This window comes from Halichoeres trimaculatus, unplaced genomic scaffold (genome assembly GCF_033239565.1).
Source record: "Halichoeres trimaculatus isolate MK-OKI-2021-1 unplaced genomic scaffold, fHalTri1.1 fHalTri1_scaffold_19, whole genome shotgun sequence".
In the NCBI taxonomy this organism is placed as follows: domain Eukaryota; kingdom Metazoa; phylum Chordata; class Actinopteri; order Labriformes; family Labridae; genus Halichoeres; species Halichoeres trimaculatus.
Genome location: NW_027437197.1, coordinates 17,822,455 through 17,846,041, shown reverse-complemented (window position 1 = coordinate 17,846,041; position 23,587 = coordinate 17,822,455). Strand labels below are relative to the sequence as shown.

Below are 23,587 nucleotides of genomic sequence, written 5' to 3'. Positions count from 1 at the left end.
AGTTCGATAATTTCATAATTAAAGAAAACACCTTTATCTGGATATATATTGAATATATTTTAACTGATTAAAATTGTATACACCTATGGCTTTTGGGGAAGACTAAGTGGGTTTTGTGGCTCAGGATCGACATGAATCCAAGTGAGATGAAGCAAAATGGCCCCTTTATAGTAAAGTAAAGGTTGCAGATCCCTGCTCTAAATGATGCAAAAGCACTCAACACCCCAGATTCTCGCTTCATTTTCACATACATAAATAGTCTTTATTTACAGTTCAGAAAAAGTCCATTCATATAAAAATAATACTGTACCTATGTACAAATTGAATCTTACGAATGGATGTGAATTGCAGAGTCAATAGAGAGAAAGGATTGAAGTGTAAGATGAACCGCTTACACCCAACAGATAAAAGCTTCTTCACACATTGCAGGTATTTGTTAGCACAGCAACAGATCTTTTCCACAAACGGAATAAAAAGTTGTATTATTTGACGAGGATGCATCTTTAATTAAAGTCACTGAATCAAAGTCACAATTTGCTCCATGAGACACACTGCTGTGCCTCACATTCCTGATGCTAGTGACACCGCCTCCCTTTAAATAGGGAGGAAAATAGAAAGTCTCCAGCTGTGCCAGAGTCCGGCTTCCTCAGTTGAAATTGAATTTAAAGTTAAAGGGTCCTGAGCCAAACGGGTTGAAGCCCTGGAAGCCATGGAAGCCTCCGTGGAAGTGTTGGTGATGATGGTGACCCTGCTGGCTCTCTGGATCCATCGGGTCTTCTCCGTGGTCAAACTTTGTTCTCATCTCTGAAAGAATAAAGCAAAAAGTCAGAACAGATTTACAAATCCTGACATCCTTAAGAATAACTCAGGCAGCTTCTGATGTGTTCCCTGTGCCCCTCAGAGCTCTGACATTTACAGACTCTCAGCAAACTTTTCCACTGACTCTGCAGACTAAACTCTCCTCACCTGGGTCAGTGAGGACCTCTTTGGCTTGAGCGATGTCAATAAACTTCTTCTCTGCCTTCTTCTTTTCCTCTGGATCCTGGAAGTTGTCTGGGTGCCACTGCTGTGCGAGCTTCCTGTAGGCTTTAATGATCTCTTTTTTCTGGGCCGTTCTGCGACAACGGAAAGAAAATTTTGAGACTGACGCAGCTGTCCTATCAACATAAGACGTGATTCAAAATATTTGTGTGATTCAACTTGATTTCACACTGCAGTACCAACAAACTTCTATCATGAATAAAACTACAGAAGTGAAGAAAAAATAGCGCTACCTCTTGACTCCCAGGATCTTGTAATAATCCCTCTTCTGAGACTGTTTGAGAAGTCGTTGAGCTCTCTCCAGGCCTTCTTTTATCTGACGGTCATTCTCGCTGTGTTTTCCTGCAGTCTCATAGTCCTTGATGGCTGGAAAAAAACAGCAAGACACGATCAGTATTGCTTCCCCGTCGGCAGCAGCTAATGGGAAGTGAAGTACCAGGCTTAAAGACATTCCGAGGATGGAAATAACATCGGCTCAAGACCCTGTTGTGCTTCCTGTGTTTCGTTTCTGAGCCTTCATTTGGATGTTCAACCAAACAAGTGCACAAGAATATGCATAGGTCAGAAGACTAAAGTTAATTTTTCTCATCAGATTTACTAGTTTTCGTCCACTTTATTGAAGAAGCTCACCTCAGCCCCTTCAGATCCTGCTGCAGCGTCTCCAGGTTGTTAGTGAGCACACGTTTCACCGCTTTGAAGCTTGTTTACGCTCTGAGGTGCACTCAGGTACTTTAACACCCATGGGTTCTGACAATTTAACAGCCCGCATGTGGTCTGACCTCTCCTCTCCTCTCACTGATGTGTTCATGCCATGTTATGACAACATGCTCCAGCTCTGCTCAGGTTCAGGATGTTATTACTGAGGGCCTGACCTGCTGCGAGAGGTGTGTGGGTGGGGTTAATGTCGGTTTCATTGTGTCTTTTTTTGGTCTCATCTGAAACATTGGAGACTTTAATGATAAAGTAAAGGAATTGAATCCAGGTATGGAGCTTTATTCCCTCTCCTTTGTTGTTCTTTTATCTGATGTTGCAATGCTTGTTGACTTTTGTGTCTGTCACTTCTTTGAGGTGTAACGTGATATAAAACCATCATAACACATCAGTTATTTTCTTCTTTGAAAATCACCAACAGCTGTTTATTGTAATATCTCAAAGCCTTCTTCAGATGAGTGTGACAGCTTTATTTACAGTTACAGTTTCTTTTGTAAAAACATGCTGCGACTCCTTCCTTACCTGCGAGAGCTGCTGTTTGGTGACCTGTTTGGTGTAAACTGTCTTGGTTTTAACCTTTAAACGAGTCAGTGTTGGCACATTTCGAGTTTTTTTAAAATAAAATGTTAAAATCAGAGTAAAAGCTAGTGATGCTAGCTCTATCAACCAAGGGGATACATTTGGTTAGTAGAAATAAAGCCTAAAGTGCTAAAAGTTGCTGTTCATCGAGAATCAGCTAGAGGCTGCCTAAAGAAAGACCTTAAAGTGATACTCCGGGATGGAACAAGTTGGGTCATATCACAAGGTTTAGGGCAGAAATTACACCTACAGCAGTGTTTTTGTGCAGCAGAAGCCAAGAGCGCACGCACCAAACACCCCCTCCCTGCTCCTCTGCCGGTTTCCTCTGTTCTCAGAAGGGGCCAATTTTTACTTGACCAAAGACACAAATAAACAGACTCCCACCAAAAAAGTATGATATTGGTCTGCATTCACGCTTTATTTAGAGAATTTTCAGTGCGTTACTTTCACACAAGAACACAGCAAAATAAGGCTCTAGTTCTCATCGTGTCACTTCGTCCTGGCAGACTACCTGTGTTTGTTTATATCTGGCACGCTGCACGCAGACTGATACACCAAGCAGCGAGCGTCTCGTAGCCAGCTGTGGCTCTGCAGCGGAGATAGCACCGTTTTACGACACGATGAGAGCTAGAGCCTTATTTAGCGGTGTTTTTGTGTGAAAGTAACGCACTGAAAATTCTCTAAACAAAGCATGAATGCAGACCGATATCTGACTTTTTCAGTGGGAGTCCGTTTATTTGTGTTTTTGGTCAAGTAAAATTGGCCCCGTCTAAGTGCAGAGGAAACCGGCAGACGAGCAGGGAGGGGGTGTTTGGTGCGTGCGCCCTGGGCTTCTGCTGCACAAAAACACTGCTGTAGGGGTAATTTCTGCCCTAAACCTTGTGATAGGACCCAACTTGTTCCATCCCCGAGTATCACTTTAAGTCACATACACACCCAGCCAAAAAAACTGACTTTAACGGCATTAAAAAGCATATTCACAGCCTGGTTCAAAAAACAGCTTGGGTCTATAACGATAATTGCACACACTGTACGGTGAGTGAATTTTTTTCTAACTCAGTGGTTTAGAAGGTATTAGGATTGTTTGATTGTCCATTCAGAGACACAGCTCAGGTCATGTGACTGACAGGCATCCTGTAGCTGTTAGAAAGGAAACCTACAGCTGGTGTTGTAACAAATGTGGCTGCGTCCACAGATTAGCTTCATTTAACTGTTTCAGGAACAGACGGGTGACGCCCTAGAGACAAGGTCAATGTTTTATACAGCCTTTGCTACCAACATTAGCCGCATTAAGCTAACCGACTAACCTAAGATCCTTGGTTCCCGTGTCCGCCAGATTAATAAACTGACTTCTTCCTGAGTCTTTTACCATCAGACACGTTGACTGGACAATACTCAGATTTTCATTTAAAGACTTGAACGTCTCTTCATCCTAAAGAGTTAACTACCTCTACAGCCATCTGCCTTCCAGGACATTACTTGCTGTCATCCTGTGTTCCCTAAAATCCACAACACACACACAGTCATAATCAAACTGTAGTCACACACGCACACATTCAATCCACTGTGGTTAGCATGATTTAAGCCTCAATTAGCAGCAAGCTGTGAAAAAAAAATCCCATTAAAAAGTGTGCATCACAGTGTTTACTTATGAGTCATAACATGACAGGGTGTTTTTTTATCTTTCAGGTGTGAATCAATAGGTGTGTTTGAGCCTGGAGCACTGAAACATGGAAATCATGTGGGTGGAAAAGGGAACTTCAAATATCAATATGAAGCCTTTCAATGTTTCAGAGTTTCATATTTCTTTATGTTGGATTCTGAATTTGATGATTTTTCTTGATCAGTGTTAATCTGACAGTCCGATTAATAGTCATAGTGAGCATGAAAGGTGTGAGCTTTCCAGTTTGTTCAGCACCAAGCAGCTGGAGTGAAAATTATTCCATAAGAACCAGCGCTCAGATTTTGCATCCCTGATCTGTAAACACACACACACACTGAGAGGTGTTGTTGGTTGGTTTACACTGAATTTCCACCTTAATTGACAGATAAATATAAAACGTAGGCAGAGATGTTGACAAAAATATCCACAGGTTGTTTGAAGGGTGGAAGCAGAACATCAGGTGGCAGGTGAGATGATCGCTGGAACACGGTCTATTCCTGTGGATTTCACCATCTGCCATCTCTGCACTTCTGACATTTGACAACACAGAGCAGAGACCGTTGTTTCAGACTAATCCCCCTTCGGCCAGCAAAAGGCTTTATGGAGATAGTAAGTGCTCTGTGTGTGTGTGTGTGTGTGTGTGTGTGTGTGTGTGTGTGTGTGTGTGTGTGTGTGTGTGTGTGTGTGTGTGTGAGTGTGTGTTGGCACTGCCACCCAGGAATGGCTTTAAGCTTGATAAAACAAAAAAAAATCTGCATAATTTGAGCCAGAAATGCAGGACAGCTCTACATCTGGCATTTCCCTCTCACACACACTCTGCTCCACACCTTACTCTGATTTTACTTGATCTGACAAATCACATTTCCTATTTCAGGCTTTAGACACAGAAGTCATATGCTTTAACTAGATTAGATATGGAAACCCTTGCAGAATTTATCTACGTTTAGTCTCCATTGTGTGTATTCAAATTCAAAGTCAGAATAGATTTAAAGCTGAACAGAGAGATTGTGTTAAATGAGACACAATGTAATTGGATGAGAGCTTCCCCCTCATGTTATGATGCCTTTGATGTTTACATTTTGAACATTTCTTGTCTGGCAGACTTAAAGAGATTCACTCAAGTGCAGCTGTGAAATAATGTGATGGTCAGATCCTTATTTGATGTGTCATCGGCGCTTTAAACGCCATCGCCGAGGATGTTTGTGGTGTTACAAGGGCCCCTTGTGTTAGACCTCTGCAATAGCAGAGAATAAAGGAGACACTCCGGATTTTAACCAGCTCCAGCTGCATCTTACCTTCCTCATACTGCTCCTCTTGTAGATAGGCCTCAGCTCTGTCCTTCAGCACATTCACATTCTCAGGATCTGATTGGAGGACTTCGCTGCACACCTGGATGGCTCTGCTCCCCTGCTGGGCCTGTTTACGACACACAGGAAACACAAAATGATTCTCTAATGGATCACCTCTTGATTTACAACCAAAGCAGCAGAGGGGAGTGTTACCTGTGTGAGAGCATGGCAGATTCGCTGCTTGGCCAGGAGAGAGAAATGAAGCACATTGGGCTCAGTCTTCATCACTGCTTCGAATTTACTCACTGCATCTTCGTACCTAAAAGAACAGGAAGTGGGAACCAGTTTGAACAACACGGCCACACCATCAGTGAAGCAAACAGCATCATGGATGATTGCACCCACAGACGTAGCACACTTGTTTTTCTCCGTTTAGTTTTTTGAATATGGAATCGTACGTGTGTCAAATATGATGTGACATCCATTCACACAAAAATAGGATTTGTATGCCTGTTTGTGAGAGATGCCGGGGGGTGAGGACGCAGTCATTTTACAGCTGATGCAATCCTTCATATTCAGCGGATGTCATTGTGTATTCACTATACAACACACACAGGAATACACACACACCTCTGCTCTTGGATGAGCTCCTCTCCAGCCTGGATCTGTTTGTTGAGCTTCTTGACCTGTTTGTAATGGCTGTAACACTGCTTGTGATCAGGATCGAGCTTCAGGCATTCACGCACCTCGCTGCAGATCAGACGAGAAGAGGGGTGTCAACACAGACGACAAATTTCATTTTTTATTTTCATATTTCAAACTCCACTTCCTTTTTTTTTACATCTGGTCATCGTGTCTGCTTCGGATGCTGCATATGTCTTACTTGAGTGACATCTCATGGTCCCCAAGATTGTAGTAAATGGTGCTGAGTTTGTAGAAAGCCTGCGTGTTGTCATTCTTCAACTTGGAGGCCGCTTTGAGATCGCTGATGGCCTTCCCCATCTCTCCCATTTGAATAAAACACTCTGCTCGCATCTCACGAGAGGTCACATCCCAAACACAGGTCTGTAACAGATGAACAATGTCTCTTACAATATACAAACGCTGCAGTGATAACACTGAGGATGTAATAATTGCAGTTAAACGAGGTGGGGGTGGATGTCATACCTCAATGATAGTGTCGAGCACAGCAGCGGCTGTCACATAGTCCTTGTTGTCGTAGCTGCTGCGCGCCTGAGCCACAAGTCTCTGAATTTCATCCGACTTCGTCAGCTGACTCTGGGCTTCTTTTTCCTCTTTGTCACTGGGGTTGGACTTCAGCTGTAAAATTGCATGACAAAGCATTACACTTACACTTAAGGTGATAATTTAAGTAGAAAAAATATAATGATAGCAGAGCCTGAGGCGTTTGAAATATGAGCAAAAGATAAAAGTATACTCAAAGTAATTGGATTTAGTTCTTCACCATACTTGTTCAGTATGAGTTCTATTTTACTGAAGAGGTCCTTCTGGCAATTGTGCCACTTGAAAGCCTTAACTATTGTGGCAGCAGCAGTGCTTACCCTTCCCTAAACCCACGACATTTACATCACCCTCATCACAGAGGTCGTTGTATTCACAAGAGCATCTCATCCAACCACACATCCATTACCAACAGGCCTGGGTAAGTGTTTCAGGGCTCAATGGAGGAGAGAGCGTAATGCATTAAATGTAATGCACTACACTCGGCTAACATTGAGGACTGCTGAGGCAGCAGAAGAGCAGCACCTCTGGCCAGACTGGCTGACATTACACCAGCAAAGTGTTGCCAGTGAAAATAAATAAAGAAAAACTGTCTCGATGCCTGTTGGACTCTGCTGGAAAAGCAGCTCCTTGTTTCACTGAAAATGGATGCAGGAAGCACGATGCAATATTACAACTTGAACTCTGTTCCTTTGATGCTCTCAGAAGAGAACATTAAACTGGTCTCAGTCGCTGACAGAAAGCTTGTAGAGATATTTACACCCTCTCCCTGACAGAAGAGGAGCCTGACTTTCACCAAAATTACTAACTCACATGGGGATACAGCTTTTTTAAAAGAAACTGAAGGTATTTCAATAAATGTATGTCTTGTGTGAGTGTTTTAAAACTGCATTGCTCAAAGTTCATTGTTTTTAATTTCCTGTTTAAACTGGGAATTTGTTGTTAGGTTGGTGTGTTTTTTTATTTTACTGTTATCCTGTATTTTTTGCCATTTTATTGCAGGTAAATGCACATTTTAAGATCTAATTACTTAAAGGCCCAAATAAGGACAAGAGTTGGAAATTAGCACTCGCTATAAACTCTGTGCAGCACATCAGTTTCATGCTTTGTTATGAACTATGTTAAACTGCTTCAACCCTATCAAGTAAATAAATTCATATTCAAATAATAGAAAATGTTTGCGCAAGCTTCAGTGTTTGTCCTTGTTACATACACAGCTAAACTATTAATTATTTAACAGTATTCTTTATCTCAATCATCATTCTGGCCCAGTTTTCATGCAATTTCTAATGAATCAACAGTGACATCTCCTGGTGAACCCTGCTCTACTAACATAAATATGGTTAAAACTGAGTATATTGTTGCTTACCACTCTCTTAAAGTCACTTTCTGCTTCATCCAGTCTGCCCTGCTTCAGAAGGAGATTTCCTCTTTGCAGTCTTGCCTGTAAAGAGCAGAGAGAAAGTTCTTTTTTGTGCACAAGATAGTAAATGTTGACTTATCACACCTGTCAACAGAGACACATTTCCCAAGCTTGTGTTTATTTAAACTATGCAAATTGTATTACATGCGCATTTAGCTGCTTTTTCTTACTCACAGATGTGAAGTCTGGTTTGAGTTCAATAACTCTGCTCAGATCAGGCAGTGCAGACTTTGACTTTCCCATAGCAAGAAACACTGTAGCTCTCCTGTAGTAGGCCATGTAGTTCTTGGGATCTCCGTCTAATCAAAAGTACATAAAGAAAATATGACATGCATTTTTTTGAAGCAAAGAATCATCCCTTTACAATTCTGCCTGTCCCTGTCACTTACCCACAGCAGCGTGGAAATGAGAGAGGGCATCAGCCAGCTGTCCCGCAGCGAGCAGCTTCTTCCCCATCTCCATATGGTTGTCCACGCTGCCATCCCTGCCACATTTCACTCCTGGGAAACATCAGCAACACTTCAAACTAATCCCACGGACTGATAATTGACAGTGATTTTATTCACATTATTTGCCGACCAACAGTGGATCACAGCTCGTTGGTGAAATTAGTTTCAGGACTTTGAAGAGTAACTGAAAGCTAGTTAGCTGTTAAGCGCTACTTAAGTTGTATGTTGACGTTAGCTTAGCTTTCACCAAAGTAATGTCTGCAGTTTAAACTCCACGTTAAGCTTTCAACAAACTGGTATAAACTATTTTTTAAGTCAGGCAGTTCATGTGTCCCTCTTCCCATAACCGTATCTTTATTAGCTTGACGTTAGCCAAGAGTTATTGATTCGCTAGCTAACGTTATCTCTGAGATAAGTGACATTTTGTTGCTACAAGCAGACTGTCAAAGTTGTAGCTCGTCAATGGTAACATTAAGTAGTTAAAAGCTGTCACAAGCTCCACAAGCCTAAAGCAACCACGTATGTTTCTTACCTTCATATCTCATATCAATCAAAACGAGCACATATGGCACGAAAGAAAGGATTTTGTGGGCAACATGGTCCAGGGACACCATGGTTAGAGTTGCATGGGACAGCGCCTTTCTTGTGAAGTCCGACAAACGTCAGCCTATGCTGTTTCAAGTGATGTTTCACCTAATTCTCAAAAGTCCCATGTGTGGACTGCTTGTCCAGAGGCTGTCAGAGGCTTGTCAGCACTGCCTCTCTGCTTTTTCCAGTCAGAGTAGAACAGCGAGCTTAACCTACCGGTCGTGGGGGGATGTGATTGGCTGCTTTGGCTGTTTAACGCCGCCCAACTCAGCTGGTTCAACAGAGAGGAGCCACGGCAGCACAAGACTGTGTGTGTGTGTGTGTGTGTGTGTGTGTGTGTGTGTGTGTGTGTGTGTGTGTGTGTGTGTGTGTGTGTGTGTGTGTGTGTGTGTGTGTGTGTTTGCCTTTTTTTCTCCAGTATTTACAACGTAATAATGCACAAAGGGTTGGATTGGACTGGATTGGGGGCGGATTTACCATAGATAAACACAAGCAGTTGCCTGGGACCCCAAGACGTCTCATAAAAACTGATGAATAAAGTTTTCTTAGGTTTAAAGAAAATATCATTGTTTCTGTCTGAACCCACAAGCTTAAAAATAAATCATAATGCTCAATCTATCATGATCAATTCGACCGCTCCCCCCTCCCTTCTCATGCAATGAACTATTCCATGGTACTGCGCACGTGCAGACGGTGATTCAGGAAGACTTAAACAAAACAAACTTTTTTGGCGCGGTCCCGGGAAAAAATTAAGTTACGTTAACCCAGTGGAGCGGAGAAGAGGAGAAGGCTAGAGGAAAGTTAAACTTTTTTAAATTAAAACTACCAAAGCTAGCAAACTTTTTCACTGTGACATCGAATGTGTGTTCTCGACAGCAGCACTTCTGTCAGTGGCAGCCGAGGGGCATGCAGTAAGCACAGAGATGAAGCGTAGAGTGATATGTGTGACATTTTTCATCACAAAGATGTAAGTATTACAGTGGTAAACTATATTAAATGCTGATTAATTTTCCTATCAATTACACTAAAAGTGTTGAGATGATTACTTGTTATATGATAATAATCCTTGGAGAGGACTTTAAGTACTTTATCTACCTCAGTAAATAGTAGTACTTGGAGGGCCCCAATGTCTAGGGTTGCCTTTGGCCTATGGATGACTAAATATTCAGTTATTTAGATGTAATCTGGCTGCAGCAGCTAACACACAAAAATATCATATGAAACAAAGACAAAGCTGAAAATAAATGTATGTATAAATCCATGGATGTCATCATGATAGATGATAGACATTTAGTAAGACATGAGACACTAGACTTAACCATTCCTAATTCCTACTTGTTGTAAACCTTATAAACCTCAATTCCTGTTACTGAAATTAGAAAGATAAACTTACCAAGGCACTGTTGTCTCTGATGGACATTATTTTTCTATTTGGTGCATGCTGTGACTCTGGATTTCCCTTCAGGGCTTAATAAAATACTTTCTATTCTATTCTATTCTATTCTATTCTATTCTATTCTATTCTATTCTATTCAATACTACTAAAACAAAGTTTTGTGATTTCATGTGATGTGATCAAAGAGTTCTTTAATTTGGGATCAATTCTATAAGGCCACAACCATCATCCCCTAAAATAATTTACTCTTAAAAACACAGTTCAAATTACTTTTTTCATAACATGACAAACTAATTTTCATTCATCAATCTCATATATGTATCATGTGATCCTTTATTTGACTACACATAAGATCTTAATTCATACACTTATAACAATTCAAAATATTCTTTCTTGCCTAATTTCAGAGCAAAAGATGATTAGAGATTAGAAAAAAAAATATATAGACAAGTATTCAGTACAAGACTAGTTCAACAATAATACAGCTACAGCTGATCAAAACACAATTTTTCAAACTGCCTTGAAATGCTTAAACATATTTTTAACAATTATCTTACATATGGAAACAAAGCAGCTATTTTATTGACCAAAATTCTCACGATGATTTCCACCTTGCAAAAGAGGTCAGACATATTCATTTGAAGCTGAGGACTTGGTGGTACTGGTGATGGCGGAGACAGTGCTGGCTCTGCTGCCACTGCTGGTCCTTGTTTTCCTGCCTTCACTGATCTCCGTGGGAATGGATGATATAATGCTCTTTTTCGCTGGAACAGCCGTGTAGGCACCGGGGAACTGGTAGGCGGGATATGTTTCAGTGCTGTGTGGTTTGGATCGAAGAAATGGATGTTTATTCTTTCTGTATGATGTCAGAGGAAAATCTCAAGGGTAAAATGGCTGCTTTCATACCTTGATTGGCACCCTTCCCGGCCTGCAAAGATACTGTAAATAAGGCCTCCAACAACAAGTAAGGTAGAGCCTGCCCAGCCTATGAAGACACCAACGCCTATTTCAAACCTGACAATGAAAATAAAACCACACTCAGTCATCTTAAACTTTATGATTCACAAAAAAAGGTAAATGTCTTTAATTTACCTACTTTTGAGCTTTGAACAAAGGATCTTGAAATTCTGCTCTAATTTTGTTTCCATAATAAGAGAATGCAACCATGGAACACATCCCTGAAAAATCAGGCACATATCATTAACAAATGTATCCAAAATGAAGTGGTGTCACTGAAATTGAGTCATTCTTACCTCCGATAAGATAGTTCATCCCCCCAGCAAAGGTTACCCTTGCATTAGCAAGTTCTGTACCTCCAATCTTAGTGCATTTCATCCCCACCAAGACCAGAATTGACCCAAAGAAAGACAATATAATGGAGATAATGATGAGTGCACGACAGAAGTGAATTTCCCCTGTTGGAGAGTAACAACATTAGCAAACGTTACAGTTGAAACATGCAACTGTGCCAGTAATCTCAGTCTACTTACAGTGCAGTGCCAGCATTGACGGGATCCCTTTGCAGTCTGATACTCCGGTTGAATCTGATATACAGTCCTTCCACAAGTTAGAGAAATAGTTTGAAGTAGTCAGGACTATGCTGTCTACCTCAGACCAAGTCCAGATCTCAGTGGGCATCGTAGAGCAGACCAGAATCCATCCACACACACAAACCACAAAGCAGCCGATCTCCATGTACATCACCACAGTCCTGTAACTCATGGTTGCCTCAAGACGGTAAAAGATATTCAGAGTAAAGTCTGTAGGGCGTCAGTCTGTTCAGTACAGTCCACTGAGAAGAAGTTCTGTCTCGTCCTCAAAGCAGATTGAACAACCAACTAAAAACACAGGAGAGGATGAAGGGGTTGGGTGTACATCATCACATGTTTTGCCCTGAACTGAGTCTCTTGTTTCCGAAAGGTCACTTCAGTAGTGTTTGTTGTTAGTGTGACACAAGAGCCGCTCGGCATAGGATCAATGTTTGTTGTTGATTTGATGGAAGTATGAAGAAATAAATACAAAATGGAGAGTAACAGATCAGCACACACTTTGACATGGGATATGTCCTTTTAACTGGTCTGGTGTTTTCCATTTAGTAATTTATTAGTGTCAGGTAATGCAAGGGTGTCAGTTTTTTTTTTTGTTTATTTTTCACCCAAAGAAGATTCAGAGTTCCGTTCATGTGTGGAAGCATTAGGGAAAGGTACTGAATTTGGTACTTTTACCAACCAAATTCTGTCTGTAGTATTGAGTACCTTTTTACATAAAATCAAAAGGTAACATGTTAAGGTACCTAGACGCATCCTTGTGACTGTAAGGAAGGGGTAAAGTTGGCGATTTTCTATGCTGGACATGAAAACAACATTGCAAGTTTATACATGGAAAAAATAAGTATATTAAATTGAAAAACTTTGAGATTTTATTTTTAAGCAAATTTATATTTATCACACCACACCACAAAAACAAACACAAAAGTAGCAGAAAGTGGTACCGTTAAGTACCGATACCAATTGCCAGGTACCGGGCATTAGTACCATTGTTTCAAATGTGAAAGGTACCCATCCCTAGGAGGGATAAACCCTGGCCATACATTTTTCTCAGATTTTTATCCATTCGTGACGTTTGATTTACAAACATCTTTACTGTCCATTGAACTACATGACCAAACTATAATTGTTGCAGTCTTTTGATTTGTTACTTGTTTCTTGTATGCATTGATTAATTATTTCTGTTCTTCTTTGCACAATGCAGGATGTAAGATTTTATTTATTTATTCAAATTTTTATTTTATAATACATTCACAGATACTTTACAGTATTAGTTAGTATTTCAATTAAATGAGGTGGACTAGAACTGAAACAGACAAGTTCAAGTACCAGAGTCAGGCTGCCCTGATGAACTTGCTGTTGAGGCTATTTTTATAACAACCTTTACTGTAATGAAGATATATCTGTTTAGCTTGTGTACAGCACAAACACTCTTGTGAGGTCTTCTTAGGACGAGGTGTGTGTGTGTGTGTGTGTGTGTGTGTGTGTGTGTGTGTGTGTGTGTGTGTGTGTGTGTGTGTGTGTGTGTGTCATAACACAAAGCTGTCTGCTAAAAACTCTAATTCTTTAATATTTCACTTTGTGAGCAAGGATCCTTTTCTTCCATCTTTGCAACACAGATTCATTGCCAGGGGTGACAATGACAAGATGGGGCCATTTTTGAAAAACAATGCAAAGAAAACAACAAATTCTGTCTTAGATATTGTTTTAATGTTGTCATACAGATAAAAAAAAAGCACATGCGGGTTAAGTAAAGTAAAACATAACCCCTGTAAAAAAAATAATAAAATTACATTCTAGCATCTGAAATGATCACTTTAGAGTGAACTTAAACACTTTTATATTCAGGAATAGAATTACAAAGTTGAAAGTCAAACACCTTTGGAGAATATGCTAATTTAACTCAAACCATGCAAGATGTAATAGAATTGAACAACAGCTCATAAGATTTTGCTGCTTTTCTTCTTTTTGTTAAAAAATGACAGTCATATTTGTCACACATGTGAATTGTTCTCCGTGATCTTAATCTTGTCAAAGCTGCTGTAGTCTGTAAGTGACCACTTCTTTTCCGACACTTCCTGCCCTCTTGGATTTGAGAAGATGTGAGGATGTGAGACAGCACTTTCTTTGATGTCACTACTCTGACTGTAGCTGCAAAGAGACAGAAAATACATCTTTTGTAATTCAGGGAAATTGATTAATGATGTAGCTCAGTCTGTTTACTAAACACGTCTTCTTAGTAATATTAATACAAACCTTTTGGGGGTGGCACATAAAATAGAGAAGCAGAAAATGCCTCCTCCGGCGATAGAGAGGACGGAACCTCCCCAGCCAACAAAGAGACCAACTCCGAAGTCATATCTATTAACAGAAACTGAAAGTTTACACATATTTTTTCATTTTCTTAAGAACTTTCCATACTTATCTCTGGGTCGAAACTGTTCTTACTTGACGTCAACAAATTTTGGGTCAAAATATTCTGTTGTTATCTTGTGTGCATAAAGGGAACAAGCTAAGAGTGAGCACAAGCCTGAGAAAAAACAGAAAAAAAATTAAATGACACATTTTGTATTAAAAATTCTATTAACAAAAATAATAATAATAATAAACGTAATGCTTACCACCAAGAACAAAAGTCACACCAGCAACGAAGGCGGTCCTGGCTTTGCTTCTGTCGGTTCCCCCAATTTTAGTGCATTTCATCCCAAACATGGCAAATAAGGAGCCAAAAAAACCAAGACAGATGGCTGTGATCATCAGTCCGCGGCACGTCTGAATGTGACCTGTTAACATTTAGTTGAGAGTTACTTTTTTGTAAACCTGTGGGAAGAGAGAAAAGGCAGCAAGAGGACCTTAAAACTGTAGACAAATGAGCATTTCTCAACAAAAATAACAGCAGTCTGTCTGACTTTAACATGTGGAAAAAAATAACATTGAATGTAAAAGAAATTTTATCCAAGCACAAAAAAAAAAAAAATCATGAAAAGTCAGGAAACAGGCAGAGAACAAAAATAATGATTAAAAAAATTATAATTTACCATCCAGTGCCAACATAGAGGGAAAGTTTTTGCAGTCAGTGACCCCGGTCGAATCACCAACACAGTCTTTCCAAAGGTTAGACGTAATGAGAGCTGAGCCGAGGACTATACCCTCTAATGTAGCAATCTTCCAGATTTCGGTTGGCATGGTGGAGCAGATGAGTATCCACCCTGCAGTGGTTAAAACAAAGGCAAAGATCTCCAGAAACATGGTCTTCATGCTGCAAGAAGTAGTAGTAGTAGAAGTATTTTTCTATAAATGATGCAGATAATTGATAACGGGCCAAACCCAGCTAGCGGGGCCTAAACACAAAATGCACTGATCCCAGCACTGTATCATCAGTTTTTATAAGGATAACATTACTGCGGGCTAAACGTGCCAAGAGTTGATAAGGGCTTGATGAAAACAAACATTGTCACATGTTCAACCTCTGGAGATGCTGTTGCCCCATCAAGGAAAACAAAAGAAACAATTTAATTTATGAGGCTTGTGAATTAATTGAAATTAAGCGGGTAGATCATTAGCATCACATGATTTTTTTCACTTGAGATCATCTTCCATTGATAGGATGAGAGATTTCCTTACATAAGAAGAAACTGCTAATGCTGCAAGTGAGTGTTTACAGTAATAACTTTTATTTAGCAAACACATTTTATTTACATTTGCAACGTGACCAAATCATTGACTGTAAAACATCTGGGCGTAGTCTGGAAATGCTGGACTCTAGGAGGCAGAGTTGAGGCGGGGCTTAAGCCTCTTCACTGGGGCTTCAACCAACGACCATTTTGGTGGTCGACTAATATATCTACTATCTTCAGGATTTGTTGACTGTTCAGATATTATAAGGCATACACCTATTCAGTGACTCTTTGGATTTATGATTCAGGTTGTGATATTTTTAAGACTTTTGTTCACAAAATCAGAGCAAAGATTCACATTCAAGAAACCACAGCAGATAGTTTTTTGTTTTTTTTCCCAGATGCTTGTCATTTCACTGCTCCCTCAAAGAATTGATTCTTTTGTCTGACTGACATAACTGGGTTAATTATCTTTAGATTTAGGACAGGGTGTCCACAGGGTCCTAAAAGGTATCAAAAGTTGATAAATCAGCTGTTGAAAAATTTAGGCCCTTAAAAAGTATTAAAAAGTCTTAATCGTAATGTTATGAGATATTAAATTTTATTGGTATTCAAGCTTTGACTCCAAACGTATCCATGAATATTTATTTTCCTCCTTGCGACTGTTACAAACTAACCTGACACGCCAGACAGACAGTTCCATATATCCACCACGGAAATAGTCCACCTGGCTGGAAAATGTTTTCAGGGTCTGAACCTTCAAAAATAACCACACCTGGTAATTGGACGATCATTCTGCTCGTCACACTCATCACAGACCATCGTGAGGATCTAGAAGAAGCTTTAGCATCTCAAAATATTTCTCTCTAGATCATAAGAGTTTCTCAAGCCTCCTGAGAAAATTTCTCAGACTTTTGACAACCTGGGATCTTGGATTCTTACGATTTAGAGAAAGCTCCCCCCAGCTACCCCTGATCTCAGTTGTTTTGGAACAAATGTTCTTTGTTCAAATCACCTTTTTACTGGATGCAGCACGACAAGATAAGGTATTTATCAATACAGTTACGTAGCGCTACTGTAATTTTGTGAGGCGTGCGCTATATGTAGCGCTTGCAGCCCAACATATCCGTAGGCTAATGTGACAAAAAACTCAGTTTGTATAGTAGTTTAGTAGCTGTCCATATGTAACGCTGATAGAAAGCAAATGACACAATTTCAACCACATGTCCTAAATTTTGACAATGGTGAAATAAAGTCTTGTTTTTTTTCTCCAAGTTGGCCTTGAATAACTTCTGTTACTTTTTGTGGGAATGGGAATGGGAATTAACCTGCCTTTAGTTTCATTTATTCTTTCAAGCTTTATTCCTTCTCAGCTTACCTCATTTATGTTAAAATACAAACTACAACTGTCAAAGATTGGTTGCTAACAACAGCTTAAAGTGGCGATAAGATCTTAAGACTTTTTAAAAGGTTTTTTAAAAAGTCTTAAAAGGTATTGAATTTAACCTCAGGATTTCAGCATATACCCTGTAGGAGTAATATTAGAACTTAAAATATGGTCATTATATTACAACACAATAAATAACACAGAGTTTGCCTTTGAAATTAATGCCCTATCCTGAAGAATTAAGCTCCCCCACAGTAGCTCCTCGACAAACAGGGCAGACTGAGTGAATAAATCAAATGCACCCTTACCAACACTGTGTGTGTCATAAAGCAGCTGACAGCTCTCAGTGGATCAGTCTAAAAACAAGCAGTGAAGTCATATCTCCTGTTCAGTCTCTTAGAATTAAACTGAACCCCTTCAAACAAACAACCACCCGTTAAATAACAGTAGTACTTAACACAATGGGGCTAATAGTTAAGTGCAAGTGCATGAACTTTAGCGAGCATCAGCTAATGAGAGGGTGGATTATTGACGGTGTTTTCTCAAACTCTGATACAGACATTGACACATGAACTTGGGCCTTATTTCAGTTTCATAGCGTCAAACAAGGATCCCTATAGTGGCTTTTCTGTTCTTCCACTTTTTCCCACTTTTAGATACAAAGAAAAAAAAATGGGGTGATACAAGGACAAAATGTACTGCTGCTGTCTTGAAATATATGATGGGGGATTACTGGGGAATGCACCAGTCTTATTTAGTTTGTTTCCAGTATGCTTTGGCAGCAAAGCGGCCTATTGCTTCTCAGAGGCGTGAGAGACACCAAAACCATTATATGTACAAAGGTTTATTCAAATCCTGGGCAATTCACTGGCATTAGTTTTAATACACTCTTAAGTTGAATCACAAGGTTAACTCAAAGTAAACACATGACAACCTATTTTACACAGATGAGATTATGACCAAAGTTAATGAAAACAGGAATTACAGAGAAGGAAGTGTTTTACTATCACAGAATGAAATCATCTAAGATATGCAGATCTGAGCGACTGTCTGTTTCTATCTGTATGTTTTTGTCAAAACAACAACAAAAAAAAAAACTGTATACAAAAAAGAGCTTTGAGTAACTACACAAATGCATCTCTCAGTGAATTTTTAGTTGGTGTTGTCTGAGAAAGCTTGGAGATCTTGGAGCTGCTGGATCGCCCTGAGCCCATGTATGATGCATACTGCCCTGCGGGTCTGTAGTATCCGGTGTACAGCGTGCGTCCTCTGGAGCGAGGGTTCATGTATGTACCACCTCCATAGGCGTACACCACTTGACTGTTGGACCAAAGAGGAAATAGACTCAGATTAGATTGATTGAATAGATTCAGTGACTGGGTGGATATTCAGCAATGGCAGAAAAAAGGGTCAGCTGATTGAAATACCTTTTAGGACAGAATACTCTGAAGACCGTCACAGCGTACATCACAGCCCCTAAAAAGATAAGAAAACAACCCACCAGTCCTAAAAACAAGGGAGGTCCCAGGTCGTACCTGGATCAAACGAAACAAGCTGAAAGTCATGATACATTATACACATAAAGTAAAAACAAAAGTGTATAGTAATGCAGATCAGTGTAATGAGTTCTACCGTAAAACTCCCGGCCCCACACGTGCAGAAAAGGTGGTCCTAGCAATCCTGTTGATGTATAAGCAGTAGGCAGCGAGATCTGACACACCTGTGCACAGAAGTTTCATTGATACTGAGAAATAATGAAGGCAAAACATTTCTGTCATCTACCGAAACATTTGGGCTTTGGCACCGACCTCCAGCGATGTGGAACACAGATCCTGCCAGAAGCACTTTGTCTTTGGTTTTATCAGCTCCCCCAATGTACGTGCAGTCCATCCCAATGAAGCAAAGAACCACGGCGAAGAATCCGAGAGTTAACCCACACATTAGCAAGCCTCGCACTCCCTGGACATAAGCTGTGGGAATCAGGAAGAAGAAGTTCGGAGTAGAATGTAGAGTAGTCAACAGAAAAACGAAGACCACTGGCAAGATTGTTGAAGAAGGTAGGTATTAGCTCCTCTCTTCATTAATTTACCCTGAATTTAATGAATTTGAACCTACTAGACATGTATAGTAGAAAGACATCAGATTAAGAAATGAGGGCATAATCCAATCAAAGGAATTTGACATTTAAGAAAACCTTCAAGTTCAAGTCACGTAATGCCCTTCTCTCTAGTTATGGTTTTCATTCCACAGACAATAAGCTTTGTAAAATTTACACATTTTAGATAATCATAAATTTAATTTGATGTGACTTTTTTAACTTTCATACATCTTCCAACCATGCCGAGTGACAGACTAACAAAGAAACATCATTGCTGAAGTCCAGTGGCTAAGTTTTGAGCTCTTACCTGCGACACTCCAAAGCACAGGGAAGTCTCGACAGTTGGTCACAGCCGTGGAATCAGTGAAACAATCTTTCCACAGGTTGGACCAGTACCAGGCCACTTTGATAATGAAGGAGCCTCCTTGTCCTCCTATTTGAGTGATCCTCCAAAAGTCCATGGCCATGGTGCACAGCACAAACACCCATCCCAGGGATGAAATCAAGAAGGCAAAGATTTGAATCAGGCGTTTCCTCATCTTTCAGCTCATGAAATAAAAGCCAGATAAGTCCACTGAGAAGCGCTAAAGCAGATGACTGAGATGGCGCAGGATGACCGTGTGCCTGTGACATGTGCTGAAGGTGTTGATGAGGGCTCTGCAGTTGTCGGCAGTGTTTACTGTAAACTGTAGGAGTGAGCCACTGGCTTGAGATCATTTGCACCCCCTAACCTTTATCCTTTTTTCATCTGAGGCAGGAAGAGGGGTGTTTACAGCAATGCAGATAATGTCAACGAGGGAAGTTCCACTGAGGGGAAATTTAGACTTCTTAAGGAGTCACAAAATCCAAAAGCACGAATCCTATGATGAAAAAAACCCAACTTTTTTTCAGGTGATATTTGACATGATTATAAGTTATTGGTTTTCAGTAGAAAGGACTGGACAGAGAGAACACAAAAATAAATGAAAAGAAAGTTAATATTCATGTATCAGTTCAACAGTTACACAAGGATTGAGCAGCTTGGACAGAATTGTCCGCCCTAGCCTGATCAACCAGTTGTCCAGGTTTTGCGGAGACAAAACATTGGCTGTTCCAGGGCGTAAATGTTGAGAACATTAAGAGGTGCAGTCATAATGGTTCACAGCCTGTCAGTCTGCCTTGATTAAGTCTTCAACACTTAGATTAAAGCAGACTATTGGAGGGTCTGACGATGATCTACTGATGAAACAACACAATCCAAAAAGACGTTGAATCCAAAAGTTTCGTAATTGTTTTATTTCTTGCGCTGACAACATCTGAAAAAAGATCATTTGCAACAAATTTACAACTTACCAACATATTAACAAGATCAATCCTGTTTCAGTCCCTGACAAGTTTGCTTGAAGTTAATGGTTATGTTACAGAAAACAAGAGAATCTATTTTTGGCACAGTTTTACATGTTGTTATAACAGATTTACAGCATGTACCGGGGACTAAAAGTTAAAAATTCAACTCTAAAAAAGTAAATTAACTGACAAAAAATTCAATCCTGACATTTTATAAAAAGTTACAAAATGGTGCAAGAATTAGATCATTTGAACCCAGTGTTCTTGATTTTCATTGTTTAACTATAACACACTTAATTCATCACTTCCAGTGTACAGGGGTATTCAAATCTGGTCAATACAGAATTTAAATCCCTTAAGATCAAAGTGTAAACAGTATCACGTGACAATAAAAAAAAAAAAAAAAAAAAAGCAAATTTTTCAACTTTAGTTCCTGTTGACCTCTGAGTAAATTCTAGCAAATTCTGATGTTTTTTTTAACCCCAAGTTGCTTTTTTAAAGATGATTTTTGGGTGTTTTCCCTTTGTATGATCATCATCACACAGTATGAGAGAGAAAGAGAGAGGGATGACCTGCACCAAATCCTGGCAGGACCAGGAATCAAGACTTATGTCCTCTGTACATGGGACACCTGCTCTACCAACTGAGCTAAACCAACACCCTGATGTGCTTTATTTTTAGGAGAGAATCCACGCTATGATACTCAAAAGTATCTACAACTTCAAGCATCTGACATTCACATTCCTTACACATAAGCATTCTTATCAAAGTGCTGAATCCTGGAGGAGTTACTGTATTCTGGAGGCGGCCTCTGGTTTATGGACTTCGCCTGCCCTCTTGGGTAGTTGGAGATGTGAGAATGTGAGGCTGCACCTTTGTAGATATAGTTAGCCTGACTGTGGCTGTAAACAAAAAGAAAATACATCCATCATCACACATCGAGCTCCTTTTGTGACTCAGGGAAATTGAGCCGTACACCAGGCTGACCTTTTTACAATCTGTATTTTCTGTTTAATGTAAACATAGTTTGTGTTACTCATGCCAACCTTTTGGAGAAAGCATCTGAGATGGAGCAGCAAAGGATGCTCCCTCCTAGGATACAGAGAATCGAACCTCCCCAACCAATGAAGAGAGCAGCTCCCAGTTCATACCTACAGACATAAACAACCAGGTTGGCTTAAAAGGTTGAGTCATATTGAAATACTCCTACCCAAGTAGCAACATGATTCTTACTTTTGTGCAACAAACATTGGGTCGAAAAATTCTGATGTTATCCTGTGTGCATAGAGGGAGCACGCTGACAGGGAGCACAAGCCTGAGGGAACAAGAAGCTTTAGAAATACATCACTACATCACAAGTAGTTTGCAGAAATTTTCCCCATACTCACCACTTAAAATGAAATTTACACCAGCAAAGCAGGCAATCCTGGCTTTGCTTCTGTCAGTTCCTCCAATTTTGGTGCATTTCATCCCAACCAGGGCGAATATGGACCCAAAAAAACCAAGACAGATGGCTGCGATCATCAGGCCCCTGCATGCTTGGATGTATCCTGCAAACATAGATTTGACGTTAACTCAACCATAGTGTCTCTGCTCTGTGCTTTTGCATACCATTTAACCCCCTTTTGCATACCATGAGTGGTCAATGAGTTATTGACCTTGTGACCGATTTGAACACATAAGGAAAAAAATACAAATTGTCAGGTGTTAACTGAGCACTTTCAAGTATTAAGTGGTCATGTTAGGACCATTTTGGAATAAAACTTCACAGTCAGATGTGGCAAATATTAACCAAGGAAGTAACCCCCTGAAACAAATCAGCCGTTGAGGGAACAGCCTGAGGGTCCAGTAAATCACCTTTAAATCGATTTGTAGCTTTGAGAACAAAGGCTAAAAACTGACAGTATTTGGAGATAAATTATTGAAGACATTGTATTAGTCCTGAGAAACAGTGATGATAACATTAAATATTCCTAGTTTTCAGAGAGAGAAGAACCTTAGGTTGAAGAATTATTACAGATTTCCAAAAAGCAGAAGAATCAGCATCAGTCTAATCACAAAGCAGTTGAATGAAAGGGAAAAAGGCATAAATGTATACTATGTAGCTGAGATGCTAACAAAAGATAAAATAAATTTGATCTAGTCGACCAAATTTAATCTAAAGATCAAAAAAGAAGCAGAGGAAGAGAAATAAAGAATCCACAACGAAGGGTAAAAAGAGCTGACCATCCAGTGCCAGCAACGAGGGAAAGTCTTTGCAGTTGGAGACTCCAGTTGAATCAGTCACACAGGTTTTCCAAAGATTGGACCAGTAGGTAGCTGTTGTGATGACTGTCCCGTCAAGTGAAGACACCTTCCAGTAATCTGTCGGCAACGTGGAACTAACAAGCACCCATCCAGAGGTTGATAGTATAAAGGCAAAGATCTCCTGAAACATGCCGCTCATTCTGCAGAGAGGAGTCCGTCACACTGCTGTGATGATGACTAAATAAGTTAGTAAGCTAACCCAAAACTGATCAACGTTAGTGAAGCTTGTTAAAAATGCAGCCAGGCTCCACACTTGTAAGTTGAATGGATGGGCTGTGATTGATTGTTAATGTTTTGTGAATTCTTATATGCTGCAGGGAGGAGTTTGGCCTTAAACATCAACAGGTGGTCAGTGAACTAACCTGTGTCTGCCACCCACTCACACAGGACACGTCACTGGGACTCAAAGTCATAAAGGATGAAAGATACATGGTGACATCAGTAATGACGTTAAAAATCAAACCAACTTAGGGGGTTCGCTCTCTTTTATGTGATTTTTAAAAAAATCTGTCATTGGAACAAAGTCCTCTTTACCACTCAGATATTTCTATACACCCAAAAAGTCTGATAGAAGAAAAAATATTTAAAAAAAAGGCTCTTAGGAAGGCTTCTTCTTAGGAAGAAAAACTTTAAACAATGTAAGATGTTTTGGACACAGGGAATTTCCTCTGAGGTGTGATGAATTATTAATGAATGAACTTGTAAAAAGTTAATGGTGTCAATGTTCCAACCATTCACACTCAAGGGTAGGTTAAACTAACAATCCTCCAGACAGGAACTGTACGTGGAGGCCATATGAACCACTGGTACAGTGTTTTTATTTCTCTCATCCATGACCTAAACTGTCCATATGGAGCTTGAAACAGGTACAAGCTTTAGGAGGACACTCTGCTGTAAATGTGTCACATCTGTCCCCCTTATCTT

At 40.0% G+C, this 23,587-nt stretch overlaps 5 protein-coding genes across 6 annotated transcripts; all 5 read right to left on the bottom strand.

Moving 5' to 3' along the window:
• Window positions 1–259: 259 nt before the first annotated feature.
• Window positions 260–9,226, bottom strand: dnajc3a (DnaJ (Hsp40) homolog, subfamily C, member 3a). The gene is made up of 12 exons (XM_074694807.1): window positions 8,930–9,226; window positions 8,338–8,448; window positions 8,123–8,247; window positions 7,895–7,969; window positions 6,451–6,603; window positions 6,167–6,348; window positions 5,914–6,033; window positions 5,497–5,602; window positions 5,290–5,410; window positions 1,275–1,407; window positions 967–1,115; window positions 260–804 (listed from the first exon to the last, which is right to left on the bottom strand). Exons 1-12 carry the CDS (start codon window positions 9,009–9,011, stop codon window positions 647–649), a joined length of 1,515 nt encoding a protein of 504 aa, XP_074550908.1. The 5' UTR covers window positions 9,012–9,226; the 3' UTR covers window positions 260–646.
• Window positions 9,227–11,005: 1,779 nt separating this feature from the next.
• On the bottom strand, window positions 11,006–12,106 carry LOC141808131 (claudin-10-like). The gene is made up of 5 exons (XM_074694513.1): window positions 11,872–12,106; window positions 11,635–11,796; window positions 11,478–11,559; window positions 11,288–11,395; window positions 11,006–11,198 (listed from the first exon to the last, which is right to left on the bottom strand). The coding sequence occupies exons 1-5, from the start codon at window positions 12,101–12,103 to the stop codon at window positions 11,006–11,008; spliced, it is 777 nt and encodes a 258-aa protein (XP_074550614.1). The 5' UTR covers window positions 12,104–12,106.
• A 1,816-nt stretch (window positions 12,107–13,922) lies between these two features.
• On the bottom strand, window positions 13,923–15,186 carry LOC141808669 (claudin-10-like). The gene is made up of 5 exons (XM_074695342.1): window positions 14,967–15,186; window positions 14,550–14,711; window positions 14,377–14,458; window positions 14,185–14,289; window positions 13,923–14,079 (listed from the first exon to the last, which is right to left on the bottom strand). Exons 1-5 carry the CDS (start codon window positions 15,184–15,186, stop codon window positions 13,923–13,925), a joined length of 726 nt encoding a protein of 241 aa, XP_074551443.1.
• A 2,870-nt stretch (window positions 15,187–18,056) lies between these two features.
• Window positions 18,057–19,569, bottom strand: LOC141808128 (claudin-10-like). The gene is made up of 5 exons (XM_074694510.1): window positions 19,338–19,569; window positions 18,741–18,902; window positions 18,565–18,652; window positions 18,360–18,467; window positions 18,057–18,252 (listed from the first exon to the last, which is right to left on the bottom strand). Exons 1-5 carry the CDS (start codon window positions 19,567–19,569, stop codon window positions 18,057–18,059), a joined length of 786 nt encoding a protein of 261 aa, XP_074550611.1.
• A 1,532-nt stretch (window positions 19,570–21,101) lies between these two features.
• LOC141808129 (claudin-10-like) lies at window positions 21,102–22,802 on the bottom strand. Of its 2 annotated transcripts, none has more exons than XM_074694511.1 (5): window positions 22,583–22,802; window positions 21,745–21,906; window positions 21,590–21,671; window positions 21,403–21,507; window positions 21,102–21,258 (listed from the first exon to the last, which is right to left on the bottom strand). In XM_074694511.1, the coding sequence occupies exons 1-5, from the start codon at window positions 22,800–22,802 to the stop codon at window positions 21,102–21,104; spliced, it is 726 nt and encodes a 241-aa protein (XP_074550612.1). The 2 variants fall into 2 exon arrangements, with proteins under 2 accessions (XP_074550612.1, XP_074550613.1); XM_074694512.1 differs by having other exon boundaries at window positions 21,102–21,252.
• Between the last annotated feature and the right edge of the window lie 785 nt (window positions 22,803–23,587).